Here is a 27,969-nt window from a genome sequence, read left to right on the forward strand (position 1 = left end):
TCAATTTCAATAAAAATTAGTATATTCATCAAACATAAGAAAATACATTTGTCCTATAAAAATTGTTCATGTACTTTAAAGTACATTTGTAATATAATTACGCTATATTAATTTGACTAAACTCGGAAGGCTGCCCTCAGCGGCTGGTCGCCGTCAATGGTTTTAGGATATTGCGTCTAGTCTGTTCGAGCAGACCAAATCCGAAACGTTTGGTAAGTATACAAATACTATATAGTTTTTAGATCTTCCCTTTGGCTCTAGTGTCTACATTTCAATTGAGTTATACCTTTACGAAGTTCAATTCCGTGAGAGAATGCAATGAAGGGGAGACTAGAACGAGTATAAAGTTGGCGTCAGATTCAGATTCAGATTCAGATAGCGTCATATTAAGCATCTGACGCTGAATATGACGCTAGCTGAATCTGAATCTGAATCTGACGCCAACTTACTAGATGCAATATCATAAAACCATTGACAGCGACCGGCCTCTGAGGGCAGCCTTCCGAGTTTACTCAAATTAATATAGCGTAATTTATATTAATTAATTCATATTGTCTTAACAGTGGTAAGTGGGTAAATCTATGTGACTTCTCTGGTCACATTTAATACTAGGATTCTCAAGAAAATAAAAGGTATAAAACATGATGGGAGACTGACAGTTTTACCAAACTTCCCTCTTTTCTGTGACTGGGTTCCCCAGCCTTACCAAAACGCAGTTAAAATCAATACAATGAGACGACACCCACCCTCATCAGCCTACCCCTGTAGACTGTGAGAGGTAAACACATTCAATCTCTCAATGTCAGAGAACGAGTTCAGGACCACATCTTTTTTTCCTATCTGGAAAATCTGAATACCTTTTAATACACCATCACTCTTTACATTTCAACAATTATCATAATAAATTTAAAGGGGAAACCAATAAAAATAATTCGACCAAAAAAAAGATAACATAAAAGATAACATAAATTTTTATAAAAATAGCACCAATGGAATTGTAGCACAACTGCATTTAGCTGTTGCTATGGCCGTGGTCTTGTTGCTAGGCATGTTTGCATACGTTTGTTGAACCTTTATCCACTTACCTACCCATCCCTGTTATCTTTGTAATATGTATCATTTCACTGTTGCTAAGGGCGTGGTCATGGTTGCTAGGGCCAGTTGTGTCAAAATGTTTTGAAAAATTTCAGTTTCTGCAGAATAACACCTCCAGAAACATCCCTACTAAGTTTCAGCCCCATCCACCATGTATTTTTCAAGATACGTTTTCACCAAAATTTAGATTTTTAGACCTACTTTGCATATCACTAATAGGATCATCATGTTTTGAATACATCCTCATCTACACATTCCCAGATGCATCCCATTAAATTTCAGCCCAATCTACATTTCTAGCCCTTATTTGCATATCACCGATGGGATCATCATGTCATGAACACTACTTCATCTAAACACCCCTAAGTATGTTCTCACAAAAATTTACACTAATCTGCTCAGCAGTTTTGGAATTACATCGTTAAGAACATTCCCACCAAATTTCAGACAGATCTGCCCAATACTTTTTGAGTTAAACTATTTTAACCAAAAATTACATTTTTTGACCTAATTTGCATACTACTAATCCACTGATTTCGATTTGAACAATCTCCACACTAGATGCGACAGCAACATTCCCAACCCAGTATCAAAACAATCGGGCCAGCGATTTTTGAGTTTAAGTCACACACACACATACATACATATATATATGGACAGACAGACACCATACCATGCCTATAGCACATTGAACCCTTGTTCAGTTGTGCTATTAATTACAGAGACCGAAGTTCTAAATAGTCTGGTAACAACTAATAAATAGAAACTAAATAAAACAAATAAATGTTCTTTTTAAAAGACAGTGTGTAGAATGAGATGTATTGATGTCCTGTGTGATAAAACAAAATAATACATCAGGCAAAACACACAAAATCATGTAGATATAGCTGCCAAACATTTAATATACATGGTAGTATAGTTGTTGATATAGTCTGAGATGAAATCAGTTCCTGTTACCTGAAGCAATATTTTGCTTGTTGCTAGGGGATCAACTCATGCATTGTATCAACTCATACATCATATTGCATTTTAATTTTGTGCTAAGGGGTCAAATTAAAATGTCACAAGGTCAAAGATTGTAATATGATGACCCCCAAGAGCATGTATCTGAGTAAACACTATTGTTTATTGCTGAAGTTACGAGAACCTCAATAAAGCAAATGGTTTGAAGAGTCCTGAATTTAATTATCATTTCTAAGTCATTCAGACAGTTAAAAGTACAATTAATAAAGTTTTTCGTCTCGTGGTAGATATCACGAGATCCCCCATGAGCCATTGCATCCATACCAACCACTTGAGGGTGGTCAAGCTGAAAGTGTCAAACGCTTAGTAACACTACTGTTCTCAACATCATTGCACATGGCCACAGTAAAAGCTTGTCCATGATCAAATTTGACAACCATTGTTGCTAGGCGTATGTGCATATCTCATGAGATCTACAATGTGACATAAAATCCCTCATTAAAAGTAACAACATATACATTAGGTACTTTTTAAAAATATTTTTACCACCACCATTATTTGTTACAGTGAAAAAACATACAACTAACGCTGTCCCAAACATGTTATTTGGTACTAGAGCCTGCTGCTGGTGTGCTAAGGGCTGAAATCACACAACAGCATTTTCTCACTGGTATGTAGTAAAATTGTCATTAAGGTATGGAGAATTTGATTCTGTACAACTTCCATCCTTGAACTTTCATTATCATCAAGCCTATTGGATGCATGTCACTTTCTTATTCAGTACAAAAAAATAAAGAGTTGTCACATCATGTCAAGTCTTTTTATTCACTAAATAATTTGATAAAAATTGGTAAGATATCCCTTCATTCCTCGAACACTAGATAAATGTGATAAAAAGATTCTTTCCACCTCCATTCAGTTTGTTTCATAATGCACTCTCAAAAACTAACACGAGTTAGTCAACTACTACATTTATTGTACACATCTTACACTGCGATAGAGACCCAATCTCTTTCCAAATTCTCATGCTAACCACTCCAAACATTGCAAGCTATGAACAGCATGTCCTATAATACTTAAAAACAGCTTTCCATTGCCATTTATTGTCTGTCTGAATGCATAATGTACATGTAGTGTATATGTATGTATATATCGAATGTATGTGTGTAGTGTATGTGTGTAGTGTATGTGTGTAGTGTATGTATACATCATTATCATAATATTCACAGAAGACATGCTCCCACCCACCCCCCACCCCCCAACTTCACATCACAAATCATTATGATAGTTTCATTTTCATATCAGATAATAAAGCCCACATTTTTTTTTATGTACATAACATGTATGGCATTTCCGATATCTCTACTGTAGTCTGCCAAATATGTTCATTCCTCCAAAGGTCTACTATTAACCCTTGAATGACTTGGTTTCTGTAACTTTATGCAATTACATCCTAAATATTGGATGTCACCCTTTTAATGAAATAAATACAAAGTCTACAAAGCAGCTAAAGGCTACTGTAACAGGATGATATTTTTCATCCAATCTATATTTCTCTCTCTAATTTATTCCTCTATGAAATGCCCTACTAAGCCACTACAACAAAGTCCTCAAATTCACATCTTAAAAAAGTGACCATAAATACTTCTTATGACACAACAGTTCTAACTGGCAGCCATACAATGCCTCCAAAATATGAATAAATAAAAAGATAAAATGGAAAGAGAGACAAAAGATAAAATGGAAAGAAAGACAAAAGATAAAATGAGCCTCTCCTGTTTAAAAAACCTGCAAAATGACAACCACAATCATGCATGGGTAGCATGGGTAGGAACAAAACTGTTTATTTATATGCACAAAGTTCAGCTATTTGTGATGACTGCTTCTGTATGCCACTATCAGACTGACCACTAAAACATCTGAATCATTGAATCTCTTGATTTCCCAACTCCAATCCATTTTACTGTGAACGAAGAATAACAATAAATATCAGAATTGCAGCAGACGACACTTGAAACAGAGGTCTGGTTGTACTTTTAAAATATAATCCAAATTTCCATCATTGTTTTTCACTCAATTGTCAAAATAGTGTTATAAGATATCTTGCGGAACATTTGTATCCTGAAATCTCATTCTGTCCTAAAACCATTCAAATCACTGAGATGCTATTGTATGACAGGACCCCATGATGTGTGTGATTGAAAGTGTAGTGTACCTGGGGTATTTGCATGAGTGCCTGCTCTATCATCAGTGGCAATATTTTCACAAGCATACTGAGTTGAAGTGCAGCGGAAAACATTTCAAGTACCCAACCCTTGGAAATACCCTATGCACATCCACTGGACTCGTGTTGCATGGGGTTCTGTTATTAATAAATGCATGTTGATCCAAAAACAGCAAACTTCATAGAGAAATAAAACTGTCTGTTCATGTAATTTTATGTACATGTAATGACTGTTTGCTGGAGTTTTGTGTTTTGCGCTACATTGCAAATACCAATAGTAAGTGTGTGTATTGATGGAAGTATAATCACTTGTACATAATATATCTAAAAATATGCAAGACTTACTAGGCACGCCAAGAAGTTCCTGCACCTTGTTAACATACAGCTGTGCATTCTGTGGAAGATCTGAGAATTTCCTGGCATTCTCTGTACTTGTCTGCCATCCAGGTAAGGTTATGTATTCCACTTCAATCGACTTGAGAATCTCTTGGTTAGCTGTGGCAAAATTAGAGTCATTTCATCAAAAAAATGGCTCCCCAATGGATCCCCCCACGTTCTAAACTTGAGAATTTGTAATTGAATCTTTGTTACTGTGAGAACACTCCTACTGAGATGTAGACTTGCAGTTTACTGTCACAGTCTACTAAAAAATATGGAATATATACTCTATTCATTCTACGTCACAACAACGTGTCTACATCACTGGTACTACTGTGTTTGAAATATGAGTCAAAACGTTCAAAATTGCCATTACTTTCTCTGATTGTTCTTTGAGATTACTGGCTCTGTCATAATTATGTTATTCTCCAATATTTTCCTTCATTCAGCCAGAAAATACTAGTGACCCAAAGGTTGTCACCACTCGTCTAGCAACTCATAGTGACAAAAGAAAACATTGGAGAATAACATGTTATAATCATGTTATTCTCCAATATTTTCCTTCATTCAGCCAGAAAATACTTGTGACCTAAGGCTTGTCACTACTCATCTAGCAATTCATAGACAAAAGAAAACATTGGGGAATAACATGTAATTGTCAGTATGTTCTAAAGGTGAATTACATGAACATTTCTGAAGTCCTACTGCCATTTGATCCAAATAAATGTAAAATATTGAAAATTTAGTAAGCGGAATAATTAATGTAAGAAGGGTGTAGTATATACATAATACATGAGAAAATGAGAACTTGGAAGAAGACGGGGTAACTATCAACATTATACCATGCACATGCCAGGTTTAACAAAAAAAATAGAATATATACTATGGTCGTTCTATGTCATGACAATGCATAGCTATGTCACTAGTTCTGGTGTGTTCAAAATATGAGTCAAAATGCTGAACATTGCCATTACTTTCCCCAAATTATTTTTTCATTACTGCTGATAGTATAGTTATATTATTCCCCAATATTTTTCTTCTTTCAGCTGGAAATACATGTGACCTAAGGGTTGTCACTGCTCATCTCATGACTCGTAGTGACAAGGGCTCCTTAGGTCACTCGTATTTTCCTTGGCTGAACGAAGAGAAGTATTGGGGAATAAAATCTAAATATACATTGTTGGGACATATCTGTTAACACACATACATTACAAAATGAATTTAAAGATACCTTGTCTTGAATATTTAGCTTACCTGGGAATGAATCCAGTAATTTTCCTTCGTATTTGTAACCGACACCTATTTTCACCTCTGGTAGAGTATCCATCACATCTAATTTAGTCATACAGAGTCTATATACAGGTAGTACACAACAAAACAGTTGCATATTAAATGATATATTAATTTCCTAGATGCATAAATGACTCGTGTATGTGCGTGTATTTGTAACAAATATGCACCACGTAACCATTCAGTATGTGTATATCAGTGTGCCCTCTAGTGATAGCCAAATGCTATTGTTGTCAAATTGGTTTAGAGGGCACACTGCAAGCTCCTAAGCAACATTGACATGACCCTCCGCGATCTACAATCCAACTTTCCAAAGTAACATAGCGTTCAGTTGGGGTCATATTGGATTTTGTCGTAAGATCGACAATAGCATTCAAATACTAACAATAAACATTGTACTTAAGGACAGACTTGTTCACAAATAATACGCATATGAATTGATATTTCTGTTTGGTGAAATTTCTATATCAATAGAACACTGGTCGCTGGTAAGGAACACTGGTCGCTGGTCAATGACTGACTTTGTATATACATTGAACTTAGTGGAACTGTAAATAATCGTAATTCACTGGAATATATTTCAGAATTCAGCCAATATATTTCATCAATAAATTAAGTATTATTAACCCACGAATGTTTTAAGTCAAATATGCATTTGAAAAAGCAGCAAACATGTGACGTAAATTCTGAAAAAGTGGCTGCCATTGAAAGCAGTGATGTGTATATCATCGATGTGTAGGAGCTTGGGCACACTGGTGTGGATGCACAGAAAGAAACATGGACACTTATATAGTGTAGCCATTCAGCATGTGTGGATGCACAGAAAGAAACATGGACACTTACATGTATATAGTGTAGCCATTCGGCATATGTGGATGCACAGAAAGAAACATGGACACTTACGCAGTGTAACCATTCAGCATGTGTGGATGCACAGAAAGAAACATGGACACTTACGCAGTGTAACCATTCAGCATGTGTGGATGCACAGAAAGAAACATGGACACTTACACAGTGTACACATTCAGCATGTGTGGATGCACAGAAAGAAAAAATGACACTTACGCAGTGTAACCATTCAGCATGTGCGAGTATCTGAACACCAGGATATCCAACCAACCACAGCGCCTTCTACGCTTAGTTGTCGTGCCAAACTCGTGACCTCTTTCCTGCAAGGTATGTCCAATTTCCTAAAGAGAGATGAATAAAAAAATTACATGCATGATTATTATTGGGTTTTCCAACTACAAGAAACAATCTTGTGATTACAAGACTACAAGATTATCATGTGGAACTGTTCTGTGTTATTGTTGTCATACAAAAGTATCCAGTTGGTAAACATACTCTAGTAAGACTTAGATTAAAATGGAACCTCTGATTTTAAAGCTTGCTCTTGTCACTAACAAGAAATGTCTACATAATTACACATTTTTTTGAAATATGACAAAGTGAATTTTTCTTATCCTCCAAAGGTTGTTAAAGTGTGTTGTTACATTTTTGTTTTCTTTCAGAAAAATACACTGACTGTAATGTTTGCATGAAAAAAAAGTACTGAAAAGACTGCATTCCACTAATAGAAAAACAAAACAAAACAAATAAAGTAAGGCAAAAAAAAGAAGAATTGTTTCTGGTCAGGACATTTTCTCTATTAAAAGTGATGTGACGAGGCAACTTTTTTTATTTATTTTTTTTAATTCTCAACAAACCTGTCACTCAATCTACTATTTATGGCAGTTACTATTCGTTTATTTTGTACTTTAGAGCAAGTGTGTATGTGGGGCAGATTTACTTGTTCATGATTGGCTCTGCAGTTGTCTTCACTGAAGTAGGGAGGGTTATTTTTGTGTTTTCCCTCAGAGCTGTAGACTGCATGAGATGGACAAACATGAAAAAAAAAAGACCGATGTGTGAGGGAACTGTATTTAAGTGATGTGGACGCTGACCAGAAACAATTCTTTCTTTTTTTTGGCCTAATCATTTAAACATTTTTTGGTTAAAACCACAACTTTTATGACAACACAACACTGTAGGTTGAGAGAGGAAAACATAATATTTAGACATTGTACATGAATATTGGAGTCATTCAGAATCAACAAACAATTTACATTATTCCAAACCTAATTTATTTTGCATGCATGTGGGTGTGAGCTTGGTGGTTGTGTATGGTATGTCTGATATATTCTGTGCACAAGTTATCATTTGGTTCTCAGTTTGGTTCACTATATCAAATCTTGATACAGTAATGTCAATATTGGCAATAACCCCTTGCTGAAGATGTCTATTTTAACGACGCAACTTTTGGCGCAGACTGAAACTCGCGCTCTTGTCAACATTCGAACGTGAAATAAACCCGGAAGTGAAGTGAAGTGTTAAATGTTTTTCAAGCACTGCACGTACTCTTGGAGATTTAGGGGGTGAATGGAAGGTAATCTCGTATAATTGAGTTTAGAAGTCCTTGCAAAGAAAATTAGCTTTACTACCATGCATGGAGCTGTTTTATAAATTTTAGACTTGATGAAATGTATCATCAACCACACTCCCTACGCTATATTGTCGGTCTGGAAACGTGGCCCACACACCATTCACACCTTTCATCTCTACAGAGTAAGTTATACTGTCATTAATATAATTTTAATACCGGTGACGGGTTTTGCCAGTGTGTGATTTTTGACGTGAGAAGGTGACATATTCACTATAAAACTATCTTCGTATTTGATAATTTTCCGCACTACACGTACGTAGACACAGCAATGGCGAAAAAATTGCAACAAAAACATTATTGAAATGTACGTAAACAATCAACTTTCAGGTACCATAGAAGCAAAACATAAAATCATCGGACTACGCAGTTTTTCAAAAACTTCCCTCACACACTGAAGATGTTTTGCGAAGCAAATTTGCCATTATATTAGGTGAAACATCATTTAGCATTTTATATATGTTTTCCGTCGCTACTTTCTTAGTAATCAGTGGTCACGTCGCGTAGCGTCGGTGATCGAGAAACTTCAGTCCCTGAACTCCAGTAAAATTGATCATGCAACCACGATGACATCGTCATTTACCGGCCTTAAAAACATCATATAACAAATTGATAACAGTACTCTTTTGTAAAAGGCTTCCAAAACTTATTCTGTTGTCGGTATTATGCTCTCCCACGATATGGTGTGCACTTGTTTGGTTTCGTTAGGGGTCTAGTAGTCTTGCTTGCATATGGCAGAGGTCGTCCCTTCTAAGCGTGCACAGTCTGCAAGTAGGACTAAGAGTTTCCGACACATGTATTCATTCCCAATAGAACCCCAGACATTATACATCCCTGTATCAGTATAATAACGTCCTGCCAATGAATTTTAATGAATATAGTTTGTTTTTCAGATGTATTCAACCAAAAATGGATTTATTTTTATGTCTCGCCAACTATACGGGTAGTCACACTGACTCGCGTGAGTGGAGTTTTTATAGTAAAGCATACAGTTCAAATTGCAACAAATTATACAAGTTGTACTATATAAAAACTATTTACATTGTCTCCCCATAAAAGAAGTATCCATAGTAACATTACTATAAAGTTTCAATGAGGGGTTCTTCATGTATTTTTGTACCCAAAATCAATAAATACATCTAGTAGTAGCATACATTGTAGCTTTTGGTTCCTCACAGTGCAGTGCCACATATGCAGAGCTAGAGGTACATATACTGGATGCCGAGTTGAGTGGATCAACAGCTAATGATAGTATTATTTATAGTACAATTTGATGAGTTATTTCCTATTTTTCATAGTGACCACACTCCGCAATAAACACTAGCAATTTCATTATATGAAACCAACATTTAACTGTTTCAACAATGGAGATATAAGGTGCGACATCAAAATATATTTCAATGTAGGATGGAAATCTAAATTCTTTTACTTTTGGGGTGTTTTTTTTTTAGCTGTCTAGCTAGCTCTCATCCTACAGAAACGATTTTACTTTTAATGGGTCTGTTTGTATCCCTAAACATGCAATTATTTCTTTTAAAAATTTCCCCAAATTGAGAAATGGACACTGTAGAACAACACTAAAATAAAGTGTCAACAAAAGAACTGTTTTTCCTAACTACATACTGGCTTTGTATTCATAGCATTACTACATATTGATTTGATTGGATGGACATTTTCAATTTTGGCCAATTAAGTTGGGGGGGGGGGGGGGGGGTTAACTAAAAGTTTTTAGCTGTTTATCCTACATTGAACTATTGACCTAGCCCCTAATGTGTTGATTTATCATACATAATTATGTACTGACAAACATCTCTTGGTGCCTATGTGTCCCAATATTTTGCATTTTAATGTGAATTTTGTCCAAAAATGTTGAAATTTGGATGGGGTGGGGGTGGGGGGTGGGGGTTATAATTTTGAATGTTATGACCACTTTGGCTTTTGGGGAAATAAATAAACTCTGCACATGAATAGTTCAGTTGATTTATCATACATATGTACTGATAGAAATATCCCTTAGTGCCTGTGTGTTCCAATTTTGTACAATTTCATGTGATTTTTAGCCAAAATTTGGAAATTTTGAAGGGGTGGGGGGTTACAATTGTGAATATTATGAGCACTTTGGCGTTTGGAGAAAGAAATAAACTCCATATATGATTAGTTCAGTTCATTTAGCATACATATGAACTGATAGATATATCCCTTGGTGCCTGTGTGTTCCAATATTGTACAATTTCATGTGATTTTTGTTCCAAAATGTTGAATTTTTGATGGGGTTGGGGGTCACATTTTTTACTGGTATTTTCAAGTTAGCATACACACAATGATTTTTGTTGCCTATTTATGAAGGGGTATTGGTACATTATACATAGGTGCAAAGATAAACAAGCTCATTTTAATTTTTGTCAAAATTCAACAAAATTTCATAAGATATTTCTGTCGAAAATGTCAAAATTTAGATGGGGTGTGGGGTGACAATTTCAGTTCTAGAATTTAAACGGACGTGGTGACCCCATATGTTTTTGCCATTGATAAGTAGCTGGAATAATACAATGTACACATGCATCGTATTAAAAAAATCTATCACGGACTTTTATCCTTTTTTGCTATTTTCTTATGTTTTTCTTTAAAAATAGTAAACCAACTGGGGATAAAATAACATAATATTTTATGAAATATTGAATATAAATTCAATAAAATATGTCTGGACCTATTATACATTGCACTTAAATACATAAGTGGGTTTGATGTTCTGGGGATAATCTTTAACTGTCAAAAATGATGTTGTAGTTAATTGTTGTAAATCTACTTATTTTGACCCAAAAATATATATACTACATACAAGAAACAGTCATTATCCTGAAAACAAAGGTGGTGACATAGTATTTTCTCTGCATTTTTTACATATTCAGATATCAATGTTTAAGTATGCAAAGTATAAGAAAAATCTATCGACTTTTTTGAATTTGACACCTCCCCCCTTAACTATTATTTCAGGGACTGTTTAAACAACTCATCGCTTTCACAACTTACATTATCTTGTTCCGTGGGTAGGATACCTTCTCCTACCCTAGTGATGTAAGCTTTGAAAACACCATAGACTTCTCCAACCTTGGATGGTGGGATGCCAAGACCCGTACAAACTCCACCCACAGCACAGCTAGATGATGTCACATATGGATAGGTACCTGTATATATAAAATAGTTAAAGTGTCACACATTGGAGTTTAGGTGATAACCACACTAGTCTGATAGTGAAAGTGTCAAACAGTGGAGTTTAGGTGATAACCACACTAGTCTGATAGTGAAAGTGTCAAACAGTGGAGTTTAGGTGATAACCACACTAGTCTGATAGTGAAAGTGTCAAACAGTGGAGTTTAGGTGATAACCACACTAGTCTGATAGTGAAAGTGTCACACATTGGAGTTTAGGTGATAACCACACTAGTCTGATAGTGAAAGTGTCAAACAGTGGAGTTTAGGTGATAACCACACTAGTCTGACAGTGAAAGTGTTATTCAAATGGTTAGCTAGTTGTTCAGTTCGATCTACCAGGTTACAGGTATTACCTTCGTTTTGCATGTATGGCAGTGTATACAAAAATTTAACTCTATATTCATCAATGGTTAACATTCACTGATGTAAATGCAGCATGACTGTCTGTTGCCTTTTTTCAACACTGAACATAATTATATTGTATTTAAAATCGTTACAAAATACTGTACAATGCCAACAGTTGGGGTACAGAATGCAGAAAAATCAAAGGACTTCAATGTTTAGTTTAGTAATACTGTTTCCCAACTTGTAGTTTATTGTGTGTGCAAAAAATAACATCCCCCACCAGTAGAAAGAGGACTAAGGTTTTAGATACTACTATGGTTAGTGTCCAACTATTGAACTAAGTCAATTACTATTCTATTATCCAATTTCAAAATTCAAAGTGGAAATGCTGGGTACTCATATTTATCTCTCGCCATCTTGATTTCAACTCATAAAATAACAATAATCTTTGTGTCTCACCAAAGTCAATATCCAACATGGTTGCATTAGCGCCCTCAACGATGATATTTTTACTTGGATCTTCTAAAGCTTCGTACATATAGTGAACGGTGTCTGCCACCATGGGTCGTATACTCTCTGCATATTCCTGTTTGTAAAAATATGTTTCAGTGAAGTTATTTATGTGGACAACATGCACGTCACTCTGGATATTTTACAAGGAAAATGAGTTCAGAAATCAAAACGTTCTATAGAATTTATATACTAGATATCTTGATTAAAAAATTTGCGATAAAAAAATTACTTGATTATGAACATATTCTTTTATCAAATATAAGAAATTAACTCTACAGGTGTTCTATATAAACTCACTCACTTTTATTCCAGGTGCATAAGATAACGTGTGTCTAATATTGATGGAGACTACATTTCTCCTGTAATTACTGATAATCAATAACTCCTACCTTATATTTGCTTAGTTCTTTATTAACATCTACATCCAGTTCAGGAAAGACCTTCTTGTATGTATTGATTAAATTACGAAGTCTAGAAGAAAAAAACACATGCCATTGTTATATTTACTACAATCATTGCAAGACATACAAGCCAAGTTGAATATATTCAAACAGAAAGTATGGTACGTATACCCTGGTTGTCATATGCCAGAATGCTTGTTTAAGTCATTCGTTTTGCAGTGCTCGAAATATGAGCCAAAACGGCCTGTTGCCTTCTTGACGACAAACTGACAATGATTATTTCCAATATACATGTACTTCAAAATTCTAACCCCAAAGTGCACAATCTTCAAGTAGCCATATGGATTAGGATTATGTATTTATTGTGGATTTTTAATTTATATAACAATTTTACTACGGCTTCCTACTTAAAATAAATATAAAATAACATATGCCAAGTCCTTGTTTGTAATTCAAAAAATTACAACAGTCTAATAAATTGTACGTACAATAACAAACTTTTTATACACATTTTTTTTTGCTTTTAGCTCTGTAGAGAGTTACAAACACAGACTTGGTCAGTGTTGTTTTTCACACTGCTTGTTCAAGTAGGAAACCATGCTAAATAAAAAATCCAAAATAAATTCACAATCCCCATCCATACGCCCACTTTTGTGCTTATCTGCATAACGATTTAAGTGACTGTGACACACTTACTTGTCTGAAAATAAATCAAAGTCTCCCAACAAATCACATATTCTGATACCACTTCTGCTTGCTTTGTTTGAATAGGTGGGTCCAATTCCCTTCTTCGTAGTTCCAATACTGATGACAAATACAACAGAGGCATTAAATTCCTGTACCAGCTGTCACTTTCACATGGATTGTGCCGCCAACACAATGGAGTGTCATCACGGATTGACGCAACATGCACAATTTCTACACCTTTGTAATTCAACATTGCAAATATGATCATTTTCATCCTTCAAATAATTCATTTTACCAGGATAATTCATTTTACAGTAGTTTTGTTAAAGGGTAAAACCTATACTACCCAAGTTACCCAGGTATTCTACACATATTTCTTAAGAAGTAGTAGTAGGTTGGTAAAATATAGCCAAGTTCCCCATTCCAGTCACTTTACCAAACGTTTCCCTACCATTGTTTTGGTTATTAAGGGTCATAAGTTTTTTAGTCCAAGATATTTTACCACTGTTCCTCATTTAAAAGTATGTATATGGAAATCTGGGCAAATTTTACCATACTTTCTCTCTCTCTAATACTGGGGGTTCCAAAACCTTAGCAAAATTCTGAATTGAGAATACACTACATGTAGGTCCACTGCTCTACACTGCCAAAAACAAATGTACGAATACATTTTAATGAATGTTGAATATTTTCATTGTCTCCCACATATTCAGCCAAACCCATTCATTTAGTATGGATTATGGTTCTTATTACAGTGAAATTACACTTTTGAAAACTATCCAGCAAAGTGAATAAAAGAAGCTATTCAATAACTGAACAAGGCATTTACTGGTATCTTTCTTTGCAGCCCCATGTCATATCAATCAATCAATATTTGATTTATGTACATATGAATCAATATATATAGTCTAATAACTGCACTTTCTATTGATTTCACATCATATCCTAAATGCAAATCGTCTTTTGGAATGAAAAAAATATTTGATTTTATGAGTAAATGTATTGTTGTATTGTTGTACATTAAGACTGGAATCTCATTACCTATTTTTTCCTTTGGCTCTCTCTTGCAGCCCATCAACTTGTTGATGCAAGTCAAACACTGTGTAAACAAGAAGAATAGGAAAAGAATTCGCACTGTTATCTTAATAAAGGGAAATTATTCATCACTGATGCCACTGCACATAATATTATGTAATGCTGTCAAAACATGGACTTTGTTAGCCGGTAGGATATGTCTTGTTGTGCAGCCCTAGCAGGGATAGCTGGTAGTATGGCACAACACATTGCATCCTCCTGATTAGGGCTTTGCCTTAAGTTTGAGGGTACTCTGCTTGAGGAGAACTGATGACATGCCAATCCAAATGTCCATCCTGGGGGGGGGGGGGGGGGGGGGGAATACTTTTATAACATACTGAGTGAATGTTTTTATGACAGGCAATGAATATTGGTTATTGATTCACGTTTTATCATCTGGTTCATTTGACAGTCACTGAATAAACTGCAAAAGCTAGAAAGTGTCTGGACAGTTACATCCAATAACAAACATTTTACACATTTGAAAAGATTTTTGACAGTTTATTGAGTTACAAACATGGACTTCAACTTGGTATATGTTGTCCAACATTGTTTTGTCAAGAAAACATAGTAGAGCAATTGTTTTACGAATAAAAAATCCAAAATAAATTCCACTTTGTCATCCATTTGGCCACTTTAAAAGCCCCAACTTGTATTACGATGAAGGTGAGACTAGGAGACAAAACTTATAGAAAAAAGTTGGTGCTGAACAAAGAATGATCCTATCTTCATGTTCCCATTGATAAGTTAACACTAATGAGAAGAACTTGAGATTGAATCATGGGTCTTTAAAGATGAGTTGGATATGTGTAGCAGAGATCTTTCAATTTATAAAATAAATTAGCATAAATTGAATACACAGAGTTTATTGTCTTACCTAAATGAGCTCGGTCAGAAATTATAAGACGGCCTTCCCAATTGTGTATTTTATTTCTGGTAGCTTCATCAAACAGACCAGGAAGGTGGATCACGACACCGTTGCCTAGGAAACAAATAATGACAAACAATCAGTTTTTACCATGGAAATGAGATATTTTTTTTACAATATTTTTTTTACACATGCCACAAGGATTTATGTTTTTTTGTTCATAATATAGATTTGCTGTAGGAGATATAGGACCATCATGGCGCCACACTGACCCTCAATGCCTGCATCATTTCAATTGTACCACACACAAGCATTGAACGAGTTTGAACAAAAATATGGGTCCTTTGTATACCCTGGTTGTTCTCTTGTCTGGATGTGCAATGTTCAAAATATCAGTCAAAAGTTCCAAAGCGCCATTTTTTATCCCGACTTTATAACTAAATGCTTGTCATGAGGAGTTAATACTACCTGTATGTTACTCCCCAATGTTTTTCTTTATCCTGCCAGAAAATAGCTGTGATCTAAGGGATTTGTTATTATTTGTTAGTCATCTTGCAATTCATAGGCCCTTAGGTCACTCATATTTTCCTTAGCTATTGGGCAGAGAAAACAAAGTGTTCCATAAAAAACTCAACTATAGGTTTCTAACACACTGACTTGTACAGCTATTGCCCTGTTAACAGAGAATATCACTTGGTCAACAAATTTCATATCAATGGTTATGCATTAAAAATCACAATGATAAAAAAACAGAATATATTACAATGTTTTAATTTAATTAATCTTGCAATTTCCCACACTCAAGCTGGGATAATAAATTCATATTACAAATGAACATGTCGAATGGCAAAGGGCGCTTACGTAGAAATTTATGGCATGCACTTTAAAATTTAAGTCACACTCATGAATGTGTTGATACATGTATCAATGTGATTTAAGTATTAACAGTACAGAGTTTAACTAAATGACAAAAGCTTAGGTATAAGATGAAATCAATTTATATGTAAATGACATAAATAATTTGTATGTAAATGACATAAATAATTTGTATGTAAATGACATAAATAATTTGTATGTAAATGACATAAATAATTTGTATGTAAATGACATAAATAATTTGTATGTAAATGACATAAATAATTTGTATGTAAATGACATAAATAATTTGTATGTAAATGACATAAATAATTTGTATGTAAATGACATAAATAATTTGTATGTAAATGACATAAATAATTTGTATGTAAATGACATAAATAATTTGTATGTAAATGACATAAATAATTTGTATGTAAATGACATAAATAATTTGTATGTAAATGACATAAATAATTTGTATGTAAATGACATAAATAATTTGTATGTAAATGACATAAATAATTTGTATGTAAATGACATAAATAATTTGTATGTAAATGACATAAATAATTTGTATGTAAATGACATAAATAATTTGTATGTAAATGACATAAATAATTTGTATGTAAATGACATAAATAATTTGTATGTAAATGACATAAATAATTTGTATGTAAATGACATAAATAATTTGTATGTAAATGACATAAATAATTTGTATGTAAATGACATAAATAATTTGTATGTAAATGATGTAAATAATTTGAAAGCAAAAGTGAAATGAACTTTGCAACTTTTATGTAGATTCAGTCGTAATTTGTGATTTACCATTTGTACACTTCAAAGTTTGTTAACACATGGATGATTGCAAGACTTTTCTGATCATGTGACATTTTTATGTGCAGACTTTGTTAGATTTTGTTTATTTTTTTGTTGAGAAACTATAAGTTTAGGAATTGCTTTGTACCTGCCACATTGAGGTAATACATATCAACATATCAAGTTGCAGTTCTCCACACATTCAGTGACGTTGGACATGTGATCGTGAAGAGTTGTCGATGATGGCAGTTGAAACTAACATCGGCAACCTTCATTGTCAACAGGAAATAGAGATATTTTTCATTTTTCACAAACCATGGGTTCTGGAGTCATTTCATGTTATATCATCTAAAAATTACATACTTCGATTTCAGAGAAATATCAAGTTGATCTTGTGCCTTTATATATAGGGTATCTTTGCTATGGGTCATTGCACCATGGGAGTCAGCAGAAATAATGTATTCAAGTTGTATACTGAATATTCATAAGTCCAAAATGTCAATACCCTTTACCCTTCAGTGTAAAACATATCTCATAAATATTCATTGGGTAACTTGAATTTATTATTTCTGCTGACTCCCATCCCATGATGCAATGTCCCACTGCAATGATACCATATAAAGGCACATCAGCTCGATGTTTCTCAGAAATTGCAAGTAATTATAGATGATGTAACACCAAGAAATGACTCTCCACAACCAATAGTTAATGAAAATGACTTCCTTGCCAGCAGTAGCGTTCCCCTTTGAAACATGTTTACATGAGCTTGAAAAACCTTCCAATTTGACCTTCCAAAACTGATGTTCTTACAATATAAATATGAACAGTCACATCCAGAGAAATGTCTTAACTTAGTCAACATGTAAGCATGGCTGATGAAATCATGCATGATTCAGTAGTATATATTTTCATGTGTAGATAAACAAGCATCCTAATCGGCAACCTACAAATATACTTGTAAATAGTGATAGTGACAGATACATAGACATGATTTTAAAAAAAATTATTAGAATTTACTATCGATTACATTGACCCTCCCCAATCAAGAGAACTACATAGATCAAGGGAACTACATACGTTGTGGTCTTGACAACACTATTTTGTTTAAATTTCACCAGTGGGGTCTGTAGGGTTTCAAAGATAGCAGCACTGCAGGAAATCAAATCACACCCAGGCAGGCCGTAATCAGTCTTTGTAATGTCATGTGTATTTGATCTTGGGGCAGTCTTTGGACTTGAAGGAAATGACACCATGTGTATGTATAAAGAGTACAGAATCTAGTTTCAAATTTCAAAGCTTACACACAGATACTGGAATGATACCTACCAATGACACTTTTGCATTTTTCATGGATAATACCACTAGGCAATAAATGGAAGTCATATTCCTGGCCATTGGCAACAACGGTATGTCCAGCATTGTTACCTCCCTGCAATGAAAGAGAAAACTATGATATACAAATTTATGACTACGGTTTCTTGTTGGATGTTACGTACAATTCTCTGAAATACACATTATTGCACATTTTCATTTTAAGGAAACGTTTGGTTCTGTATCATACATGTAACTCTGTGTACATATGTATGTACATGTACTAGGAGCTATTTTCACTTTCAGTTTTGCTGAGACTGACTTGTACATGTAAGTTAACCTATACAAAATGTAATACTCTTACTGAATATTATTTGTTTATGTTTGGCTGTTGTCTAGCAATTTCACTTCTAGCAGAATGTTTGACATATCAACTGAATATACGCCATATTTATGAAATCCACCTGCTTTTGTCTAGGTGTATCATGAATGCTTCTTCCTGTAATCTTATGTCACTGAGATGTGTTAATTTTATGTCAAATGCAATACAACTGCCACTGACATACATAATGTACCTGTACAAGAAACTTATAAAGTTGTATCACAAGTACACACATGTGACGATGAAAAAGAAGTCAGGTGAACTTTATGGTGTTGACAGTGATGCAGTGTGTACTGTAATCCTACATGTACATGTATGTGCAAAATGTATATTGCTATGTCTTTCCGTCCACACTGCCAGTGAATTTAAACAAACAAGTACATGTGCCAGTACTTACATGTTATTCACAAGTATCGCATACAACATACCACATGTACAACAGGTGATATTTTGTTGTTGGAATCATCAAATGCAAACTTTTCATGTCAATGACACATATTTTATTATAAAATAAAAGACCTGTACAGTGACTGCTGTCAGCTGGTTAATTAATAAGTAATAGACCCAGGTTACCATTGAATGTAAGAGTTTTCCATATGGATTTTATCCAATCTAAGATTTCTTAATGACGTTATTTCTCTTGATAGCTTAGTTAGATTTATTGATCAGGTTTTCTAGTTAACTTCCAAAATGCAAGACATTCAAGGTCAAATGTCAATGAGGTCAGAAGGGGCAGACTACACCCTGACAACTTGTCTTACTCAACAATATGTATACACCTCCCTGTGCTGTGGTATAAAATAGATGGCAGGAGTAGGCTACCAGTATTATGTGACATACATACATTGTACTCATGATATTCTGTAACAATGAGTCTCCTACAGAGAAGCTATAACATACACTTAGTAACTTTTACTCCATTGTTTAGATTGACAAAAGAAGAGAAGGAATGCCAACAGAAGAACTCCACCAGTCACTCACTATTCTAGATATCCCATGTAGGAACATTGATCACTAACACAATTAAAATGATATTTTACACACTACAACACAGCAGCAGACAGAGATACTGACTTTCACTTTATTAATTTACAAATTGTAAACCTCAAATCTGCCACATCAATCACAAACTACCTTGGTGGCACTAATAAAAAAGGAAAACTTCAGAGCATTCAAAACCCAATGGCACTGCATTTGTTGTAGTCTGTAAGATGTGACATTCATGCCACGCTATCATAAGCCAGCACTCACAGTGGTTATGAAGTCTGATAGGGCTGAACAACATGATGTATCTTACAGTGTACATGTGTTGAGGCCTTAGTTCACTAAACATTTCAGTGGTTGCTTTAAATGTTATTTGATAAACTGAGTGATTTGAATCAGTGTGCCAATGTCAGTTTATTTTACCTTGACACTGTAGTCACCTTGTTGTACATCTAATCTTTACAGCTTGGATATGGGTTAACTTTTGCGGACCAAGGTTGTACTACTAAGCTGTACCACTGAAGTTCACAAAATCCATATCCAGGCCATACAATTTTGCCATAATACCCCATGTAATGGCATGGATATATGATTATTTGAATAACATATTCACATAAATTGGTAGTGAAATATTATTTTATTTGTAAAAACGTAAAAAAATGAAGAAATTAACTAAGCTAAATCACTGAACGGTTGGATATCAATGCGCACGCCATTTGCCATATTTGGGCAAAGTGTGCCAGGTGTTATACAGAAAATTATTGCCCAGGTTAGTTGCATGTACTCTCCATCGAAATTGCACTGTTAGAAAATACTGGGTATATGATAATACATTCTATGTTGTCTCTACCAAGGTAGAGTTAGAGTTTTGACCATCTAACGGTACATTGTACATATTCAAATTCAATTACAAAATAACTGATGACTTGGGTTTCAGGTCTCACCACTGCAGCCATCCTTGTTACATGTATAACCCAAATCGCTGTATTAAAATACTTCATTGTTATTTTACTGGTTTTTGAATATGTAACAAAATTTGCAACTTTTGTTTTCAGTTTTGCCTTTAAATTCACGCCTTGTTATTTCATTTTCTCTGCGTTGTTGTTTGTTATAAACTGTTATCTAAGACAGGAAAGAAAACAATAGCTCCCAGAATAATGGAGTGTCATCTTTTGTTTGTGTCTGCTTGTTATGATAATGTCTCCACTGTCATTTGTTCCACAAAGTCTATTCCAGGGTCTATCTATGCAAGACTTGCTCCAGTCTCTGGCCTTCTTTCACTCTTTATTTGAATAAATTGTGTTATATTTTGTGTGAAATAGCAACCTGAATGAGAGATTGTGAACAGTTGGGTGTACACTATTATTGCCATTGGGAGACTACTACTAGTACTAGTAATGGAGGGGGGGGGGAGGCATTTTCCTACACAAAATTTGAAATGATCAGCAAATTCAAAAGTTAAACTTTATATGAGACACAAAATAAATCTCCCCAGGGACTGGTGCCAGTCTAGGGTCTATGTTACTAGACTTAGGTCACTTGTTACTAGCCCTTCTAATTACTCTATAGTATAAACAAATAAACAAACAGTTGTCTGTTTGTTTATACATACAACCTGTAACCAGGGCTGAACAAATCCACTGGTCCTGGGTCCGAGACTAGCATTTTTTTGGTTGGTCCACACAAATTTTACCTTGTCTGGTCCGTCGGACCAGTACCTTACTGTTAATAACTATGTTAAAAAATCGTCTGAATATACAGATTCATAGGTAAGATTTAATGTTTCACATTAGTGGGACCTGGGACCACTAATTCTTTCAGCAGGACCACTGGGTTTTTTTTAAGGTGCTGGTCCAGGGACCACCAGTTCACAAAATGATTTGTTCACCCCAGGTAACTATTTTTTTTACACGATACAACAGCACACCTCACTTCCACATGCTAAGTACACAAAAATGGCAGGGGATCATTTTCAACGGTTACGTTTAATACCAGGATTCCCCTTTGGAATTTCAAAATTGCTATTTTGAATTTGTTCACCAAATATGTGATTTCCATCAGTTAACTTGTTTTCACTTTAGTCAATAATAATTACAATTATTAATATATTATGTAAAACTTTTACTTGGCCAATATGGTGGGTAATTATCTAGCTTATAAATGGGGGAAATGTTCTGTACTTTTCCTAAGTATTGTATACTCAATGTTCAGAGAGGTGTACACAACAATGCAGTAATGATACACTGACTAGTGAATTATCATGTAGAATTTGTGGGGGGGGGGGGGGGGGGGGGTAGCTAGCAAACTTAAACTTCAATTTGCACTTTAGTTTCGAATTTCAAAACAAATCAAAGCTTCATAATTAATTTATTCCGGTACATCCCAATTTTTTTTTATGTCACAAGAAACACAGACGACGTCGAAGGATTGCTACATTGACGTCACCTGACCTTTATCAACAGCCTCTGTGGTTTCCTCACACGAGTTATATTACATGTTACAAGCTGTATACCGTAGGTGCAAAATGACCTTCATCTCATTCGGTGTTTTGACTATGCATATATTGAGTGTGAGACAACCAATTTCGTCGATCACTCATTCACCCCTCCCCAAACGACCACAGGCATTACATTGGTAAAAATCGATATACTTCTATATTCAAATCAATATTAAATATGAATTGATTTCCCAATGTGTGGGCCGGTTAAAATATCACATGCAATCCACACGTGTGTGGTAAGGCTAGTGGCTCAATGCGGCTCACGTCACCATGGCATATGTACGTATTCCACTGGTAACAATACACTCATCAGAAAGTGTACGGGCCGGCCGGAATTATTCACGATACTTGATCGTTTTTTACGTTCGAACCCATGTCATTTGACCGACATAGATATAGGGACACGCACTGCATCATGCGCTCAGACTAACTCTATTATCGTCACTAATTGATGACTCACACTACACGAAAAAATCCACCCTATCCCAAAGTGGTGTCATCATCAATGTCGAGTCAGAAAGCCGTGACGAACAGAAATATATGCATGCTATACATACCGCACACCGGCAAACTACATCTGCTTCTTGAGCAAGGATATCCACCAGTTTACCCTTTCCTTCGTCACCCCACTGGCACCCAAGAACCACTTTAACCTTGTTCGCGGGAACTGATTTGATTTCCTTCGGTGATTGACCTGAATGGTCGACACAATTTTCGGAGTAATTATTGTTGCTGTTGATCATCGTGTCAGCCATGTTGCTTTCGCGCGTTTACCGGTTTCGAACCTCTACGCATGCGCTCCCGGACGTTTCAGTGCTTTGATTGAAAGCAATTTGAGCAGTGCGTTTATACGAAGTTGTACTCGAGTGCAGTGGAAAACTAGGTGTGGTTGCGTAACCAGAACCAAGCAATTTGGGTCCGGAAATAAGCAAGTCTGGACTAGCTGGTAGAAATAAAACACGATATAAAAAGAATATTAATGTTATCACAATAGTTTAATTCATGTACTGTAAATCGTCATGACACCATACAATTTGAATTTGAATATATATTTTTTTTTTAAATGTTTACAACTTGACCGTCTGACCCTATAGTTTCAGTGTCCGACCCTAAATTTTTTTAAAAACAAAAATAAAACAAATTCTTCTCTGTCTTCTCGATCTTTGTCTGTTTTCCTTCCCCGGTTATTATAATTATCATTATGTATGTACATATTTAATCAAACTAATGATTGAATGGTATTATGATCGATATTTCGTTTGGTTTGTGTGGAAGATAAAAAAGAAAAACAATTATAAAGATAAAATAAAATGAAATGAATTGAAATGAAATAAAATGAAATAACATAAAATAAAATAAAATCCCGACCTACCTACCTTATTTTCTTAGGCCATGGTATCGAAAACACACAATTATTATTTTTTCGCCTTTAGGGACCGGACACAGTACAAATTCCCCGACACAAATTAATCGGATGGCCAATTCACCGGGACGGACAAGTAAGAAATGTTATTGCATGCGCTTAGAGACAATCACACAGTGTCACACAAGTTCAATATTCGGGGTTTTTGGGGGTTTTTTTGGTTTGTTTGTTTTTGTTTGTTTTTGTTTGTTTGTTTGTTTTGTTGTTTTTTTTGGGGGGGGGGTCAATGTGATTGTTTAACTTCATTTACGCACTTCTAATCAAATTTCGACGGAAACCTTTCACTCCTTCAATGATAAATGGCTTTTGTATTAATACTACTGAGATGGTGCTAAGTTGATAAAAAATTACTTCTAATGTGAGATATAGTGCTGGGTTTCTGGTAGTATTTTGGTGTGTTCACCATCATCTCATCAGTAAACAAAGGTTTATAAGGTTGGAACTTCATGTCTAGGCCTAATAAAAAAGGTTCCGGCTAACCGACCCCACCTAGTTTTTCACGCCGACCCTAAACTTTTTGGAGAAAAATATAAGAAAATAGCGAAAATCGTGAAGTCTCGCAAGAAATAGTGGATACGGAAACTGACAGAGACCATAGTCATATAAATACTCACATATGAAAAAAAATAAAAAATAAAATAAAAAATCTACCTAACCCACATATTCTACTCGGAACTACATAATTTTTTTTTCGCCTTACCATCATGTTTTTACATTTGCATTGATCATAGTGGTGTGACCACTACAATTAATCATAGTTTACATCATATATCAATGTTTGATGTCGCACTTGTGAACGTTCGTTTAGGGAGCAGTCATTATTTATGACCTGGGGGTCCGGGAGGAATTGGAGGGGGAGGGGTTACTCAAAAACTGGGTTTTTCTGTTAGAATTTTTCAGTGCATATTGCAGATACATAGCCCCTATGAAAATGCATACACATTCGACATATACATGTAGTTTCTAAAGCCAGTACAGTAGACCATAACAATCTGCAACAAATTGATCAAACCGATACTAGTACATTGAGTTCTGTTACATGAATTCGAAACAAATCATTAATTGATAAAGTAGTAAGGAATAAACTGGTTAAAGAAATAAACAGCTGAAGCCTCACAGGAGGGCAAAGTCTGACCAAAGAGGATCAACTCATCTAGAATACCACAGTGTAGATTATATGTCAGTCAGTGAAAGCATACCAGATACTGGGATGATATTGTACCTTGGTGAGCTGAAAATAAATCTCTGACAGGTATCATTGCACAGATATTTATAACTGGTAAATACTGATTAAATACACGTTGAAAGCAAAGAATATAGTAATATATAGCTAACTTTTCATTGCACAGATACTAGTACATAGAGTGCTGTTACATGAAATAAATATATAAGTATACTGTAATTTTTCCTAATTTGAAATGGTATGGCATGTAACTATATTTTGAGAATTTTTCTAGTGGCTGAATTAAATTTCAATTGTGATCAGGAGAGGGTATTGTTATTACATTGACATGTTAAGATAATACCAGATAGCACTCTTTTAGTTTTATTCCTTGAATTTCAAAAATTTCTAGGGGCTCAAGGGTACCCCCCCCCCCACATGCATACTGCTCCTTTTTATTTTGATTCAAATTTAATTTTACGTAGTAGTATTAATACCTTGACATGTTAAAATAGCACCAGAAAGCATCCTTTTAGTCCTTGATTTTCACAAAATCCCCCGTACTCACCCGTACCCACACATGGCTCCCTCAGACTTCGATTCAACTTATACTGCATAATTTCCAAATTTACTAGCTACTTTGGGAATAAGCTGCATTCATTGTTACATCTTCCTTTTGAAATAAGCTACAACCATCACGTTATGAGGAAATTCAATTTTCAAAATAAAAAAGTTTGTTTTGTTTGTTTGTTTGTATGTATGTATGTATGTATGTATGTATGTATGTATGTATGTATGTATGTATGTATGTATGTATGTATGTATGTATGTATGTATGTATGTATGTATGTATGGATAGATATATATTATTTTATTATAGTGACACAGTTTCACATACAAAAGTATACACGTACATAAAGTACTCAAAGAGAAAATTCTTTGTAATACACAAGTAGTAATTATGTGAAACCCCAGCCAAGTAATTGGCTTATGAGTCACTGTACCAAAAGTATCTCCACGTGTGGTATTCGAGAAAAAAGTATATATGTATATAAATCGTAAGCCTATCGCTTTTCCCCTCAATTAAACGTCGGTGTTGTTGATGTTGATGGTGACGTTTAGAACAACAACAACAACAACAACAACAACAACAACAACAACAACAACAACAACAAAACAAACATGAACCACTATTCCTGATGAGGAGGATTATGTAACTGAAATTGCTTTCCTTCTCATGAACATATCATATACACTTCGAGAATGTATGTATGTACGTACGTATGTATCAACATATGTATGTATGTATGTATGTATGTATGTATGTATGTATGTATGTATGTATGTATGTGTGTGTGTATGTATGTATGTATGTATGTATGTATGTATGTATGTATGTATGTATGTATGTATGCATGCATGCATGCATGCATGCATGCATGCTTGTTTGTTTGTTTGTTTGTTTGTTTGTTTGTTTGTATGTATGTATGTATGTATGTATGTATGTATGTATGTATGTATGTATGTATGTATGTATGTATGTACGTACGTACGTCGATAAAATACTACACGCCCCTATGGCTTAAAGAAAAGGCGCTATGGGGTGGTGTATCTCGGAAGTTGAGTGCATTAAAACAAAAACCTACTACAAGACCTTGCACAAATATTACTGACACCCCCCCCCCCCCCGTCATTGGAATATGTGATCGAAAATATATCGATATCATTGCACAAAAACGGTGACCCTTCTAAGATCAGCAGCAGCAGCAGCACCAGCACACTGATACCTCCACGGCCCCATATTATCTATGCGAAGTGTATATTCCGTAACAATCACCGGCAACGATACTTTTTTGAAGATCGTATAATAACGTCATCATTTTGTATTATGATCATCATAGACTAGAATATATCGCCATCCTAGAATGGAATATTATTATTAGCTCACAAGTGACTGTGAGTTAGACTTTGTTTTTTGGCAAGATGGAATATTATATCCAAGCACGATATTTTTTTATAAAAGGCTGAACAGCAAGACGTTTTAAAATTTAGTAATTACTGAACCTAGCATTTCCGTCCATTATCCTGGAACCGACATGATGTCCGGCTTTACCGAGTAAAGTCTTCGTCAAGTTTGACGTCAATCTGATTAAAATCCGATCGAGATGTCGGCTAATCGTTCATTGTTTTTTTACCTTCGTTACTTTGCCTGAATTGACCTTCGTAGTACATGTTTTCGTTTTTATCCTGGTCGCCTCCTCTACGCTCAGGATAAAACACGTATAAACATATACCACGAAGGTCAATTCAGGCAAAATAACGAAGGTAAAATAGCAGTGAACGATTAACCGACATCTACATCGGATTTTAATCACATTGGTTTGACGTCAGCTGAACTTAAGGCCGGGGTCAGAATTTACAACAGGGGACCTGGGGAGATATTGTTTTGTTTAAAATAAAAATTCGCAGCCCCCCCCCCCCCCTTCGCGCTCTCAAAAAAATGAGAGAATGAGAGGGAGACAGAGAGACAGAGAGACAGTCAGAGACTAACTAGAGACAGACAGACAGACAGACAGACAGACAGACATGGGAAGGAACACACAAATATATTCGCATGGCTGTCCCTCAACTCATCGCTGAATATAGGTTTTAGAAGGTATTGCGGCAAAGCCGCGAGAAGTTATTTTAATTTACTTGGTAAACGACCGCTCCTGAGGTTTAATTTGGTTCAAATCTTGAGCAAAATATTTCGCCCCCCCCCCCCTTTGAACCCTCAATTTATTTCATGCCTCCCTCCAATTTCTTCCCCTCCCCGGCCCCTGCCGTGAATTCTGACCCCAGCCTTATATAGGAAGTGGCTTTCAAATCAGTTACTTCTATAGAACAAATATTTATAAAGTACTTTAACATGTTTTTTTTGCTTACAAATGATCTTACTTTCATAGAAAATGAGGGGTGGTGTGTGTCTGATAAGAACCCCCTTCTCCTATCAGCCTGTAGA

General features: G+C 35.1%; 1 protein-coding gene across 1 annotated transcript; it reads right to left on the reverse strand.

Moving 5' to 3' along the window:
- Positions 1-489: 489 nt before the first annotated feature.
- On the reverse strand, positions 490-23,139 carry LOC144453750 (adenylosuccinate synthetase isozyme 2-like). The gene is made up of 12 exons (XM_078145093.1): positions 22,941-23,139; positions 18,533-18,635; positions 15,539-15,643; positions 14,629-14,686; positions 13,597-13,704; positions 12,889-12,970; positions 12,446-12,572; positions 11,460-11,614; positions 7,016-7,140; positions 5,915-6,012; positions 4,628-4,777; positions 490-4,021 (listed from the first exon to the last, which is right to left on the reverse strand). Exons 1-12 carry the CDS (start codon positions 23,136-23,138, stop codon positions 3,969-3,971), a joined length of 1,362 nt encoding a protein of 453 aa, XP_078001219.1. The 5' UTR covers position 23,139; the 3' UTR covers positions 490-3,968.
- Between the last annotated feature and the right edge of the window lie 4,830 nt (positions 23,140-27,969).

The sequence above is a fragment of the Glandiceps talaboti genome, chromosome 2 (assembly GCF_964340395.1).
Source record: "Glandiceps talaboti chromosome 2, keGlaTala1.1, whole genome shotgun sequence".
In the NCBI taxonomy this organism is placed as follows: Eukaryota; Metazoa; Hemichordata; class Enteropneusta; family Spengelidae; genus Glandiceps; species Glandiceps talaboti.

What these genes read in the sequence shown, in the direction of transcription:
- LOC144453750 (XM_078145093.1), bottom strand. Translation starts at nt 23,138, where the DNA reads ATGGCTGACACGATGATCAACAGCAACAATAATTACTCCGAAAATTGT. An exon ending in AAGAACTAAGCAAATATAAG is followed by an intron (nt 12,573 to 12,888) that starts GTAGGAGTTATT and finishes TTTTACAAACAG; the next exon opens with GAATATGCAGAGAGTATACG. An exon ending in ATTACTGGATTCATTCCCAG is followed by an intron (nt 4,778 to 5,914) that starts GTAAGCTAAATA and finishes ATTTTGCCACAG; the next exon opens with CTAACCAAGAGATTCTCAAG.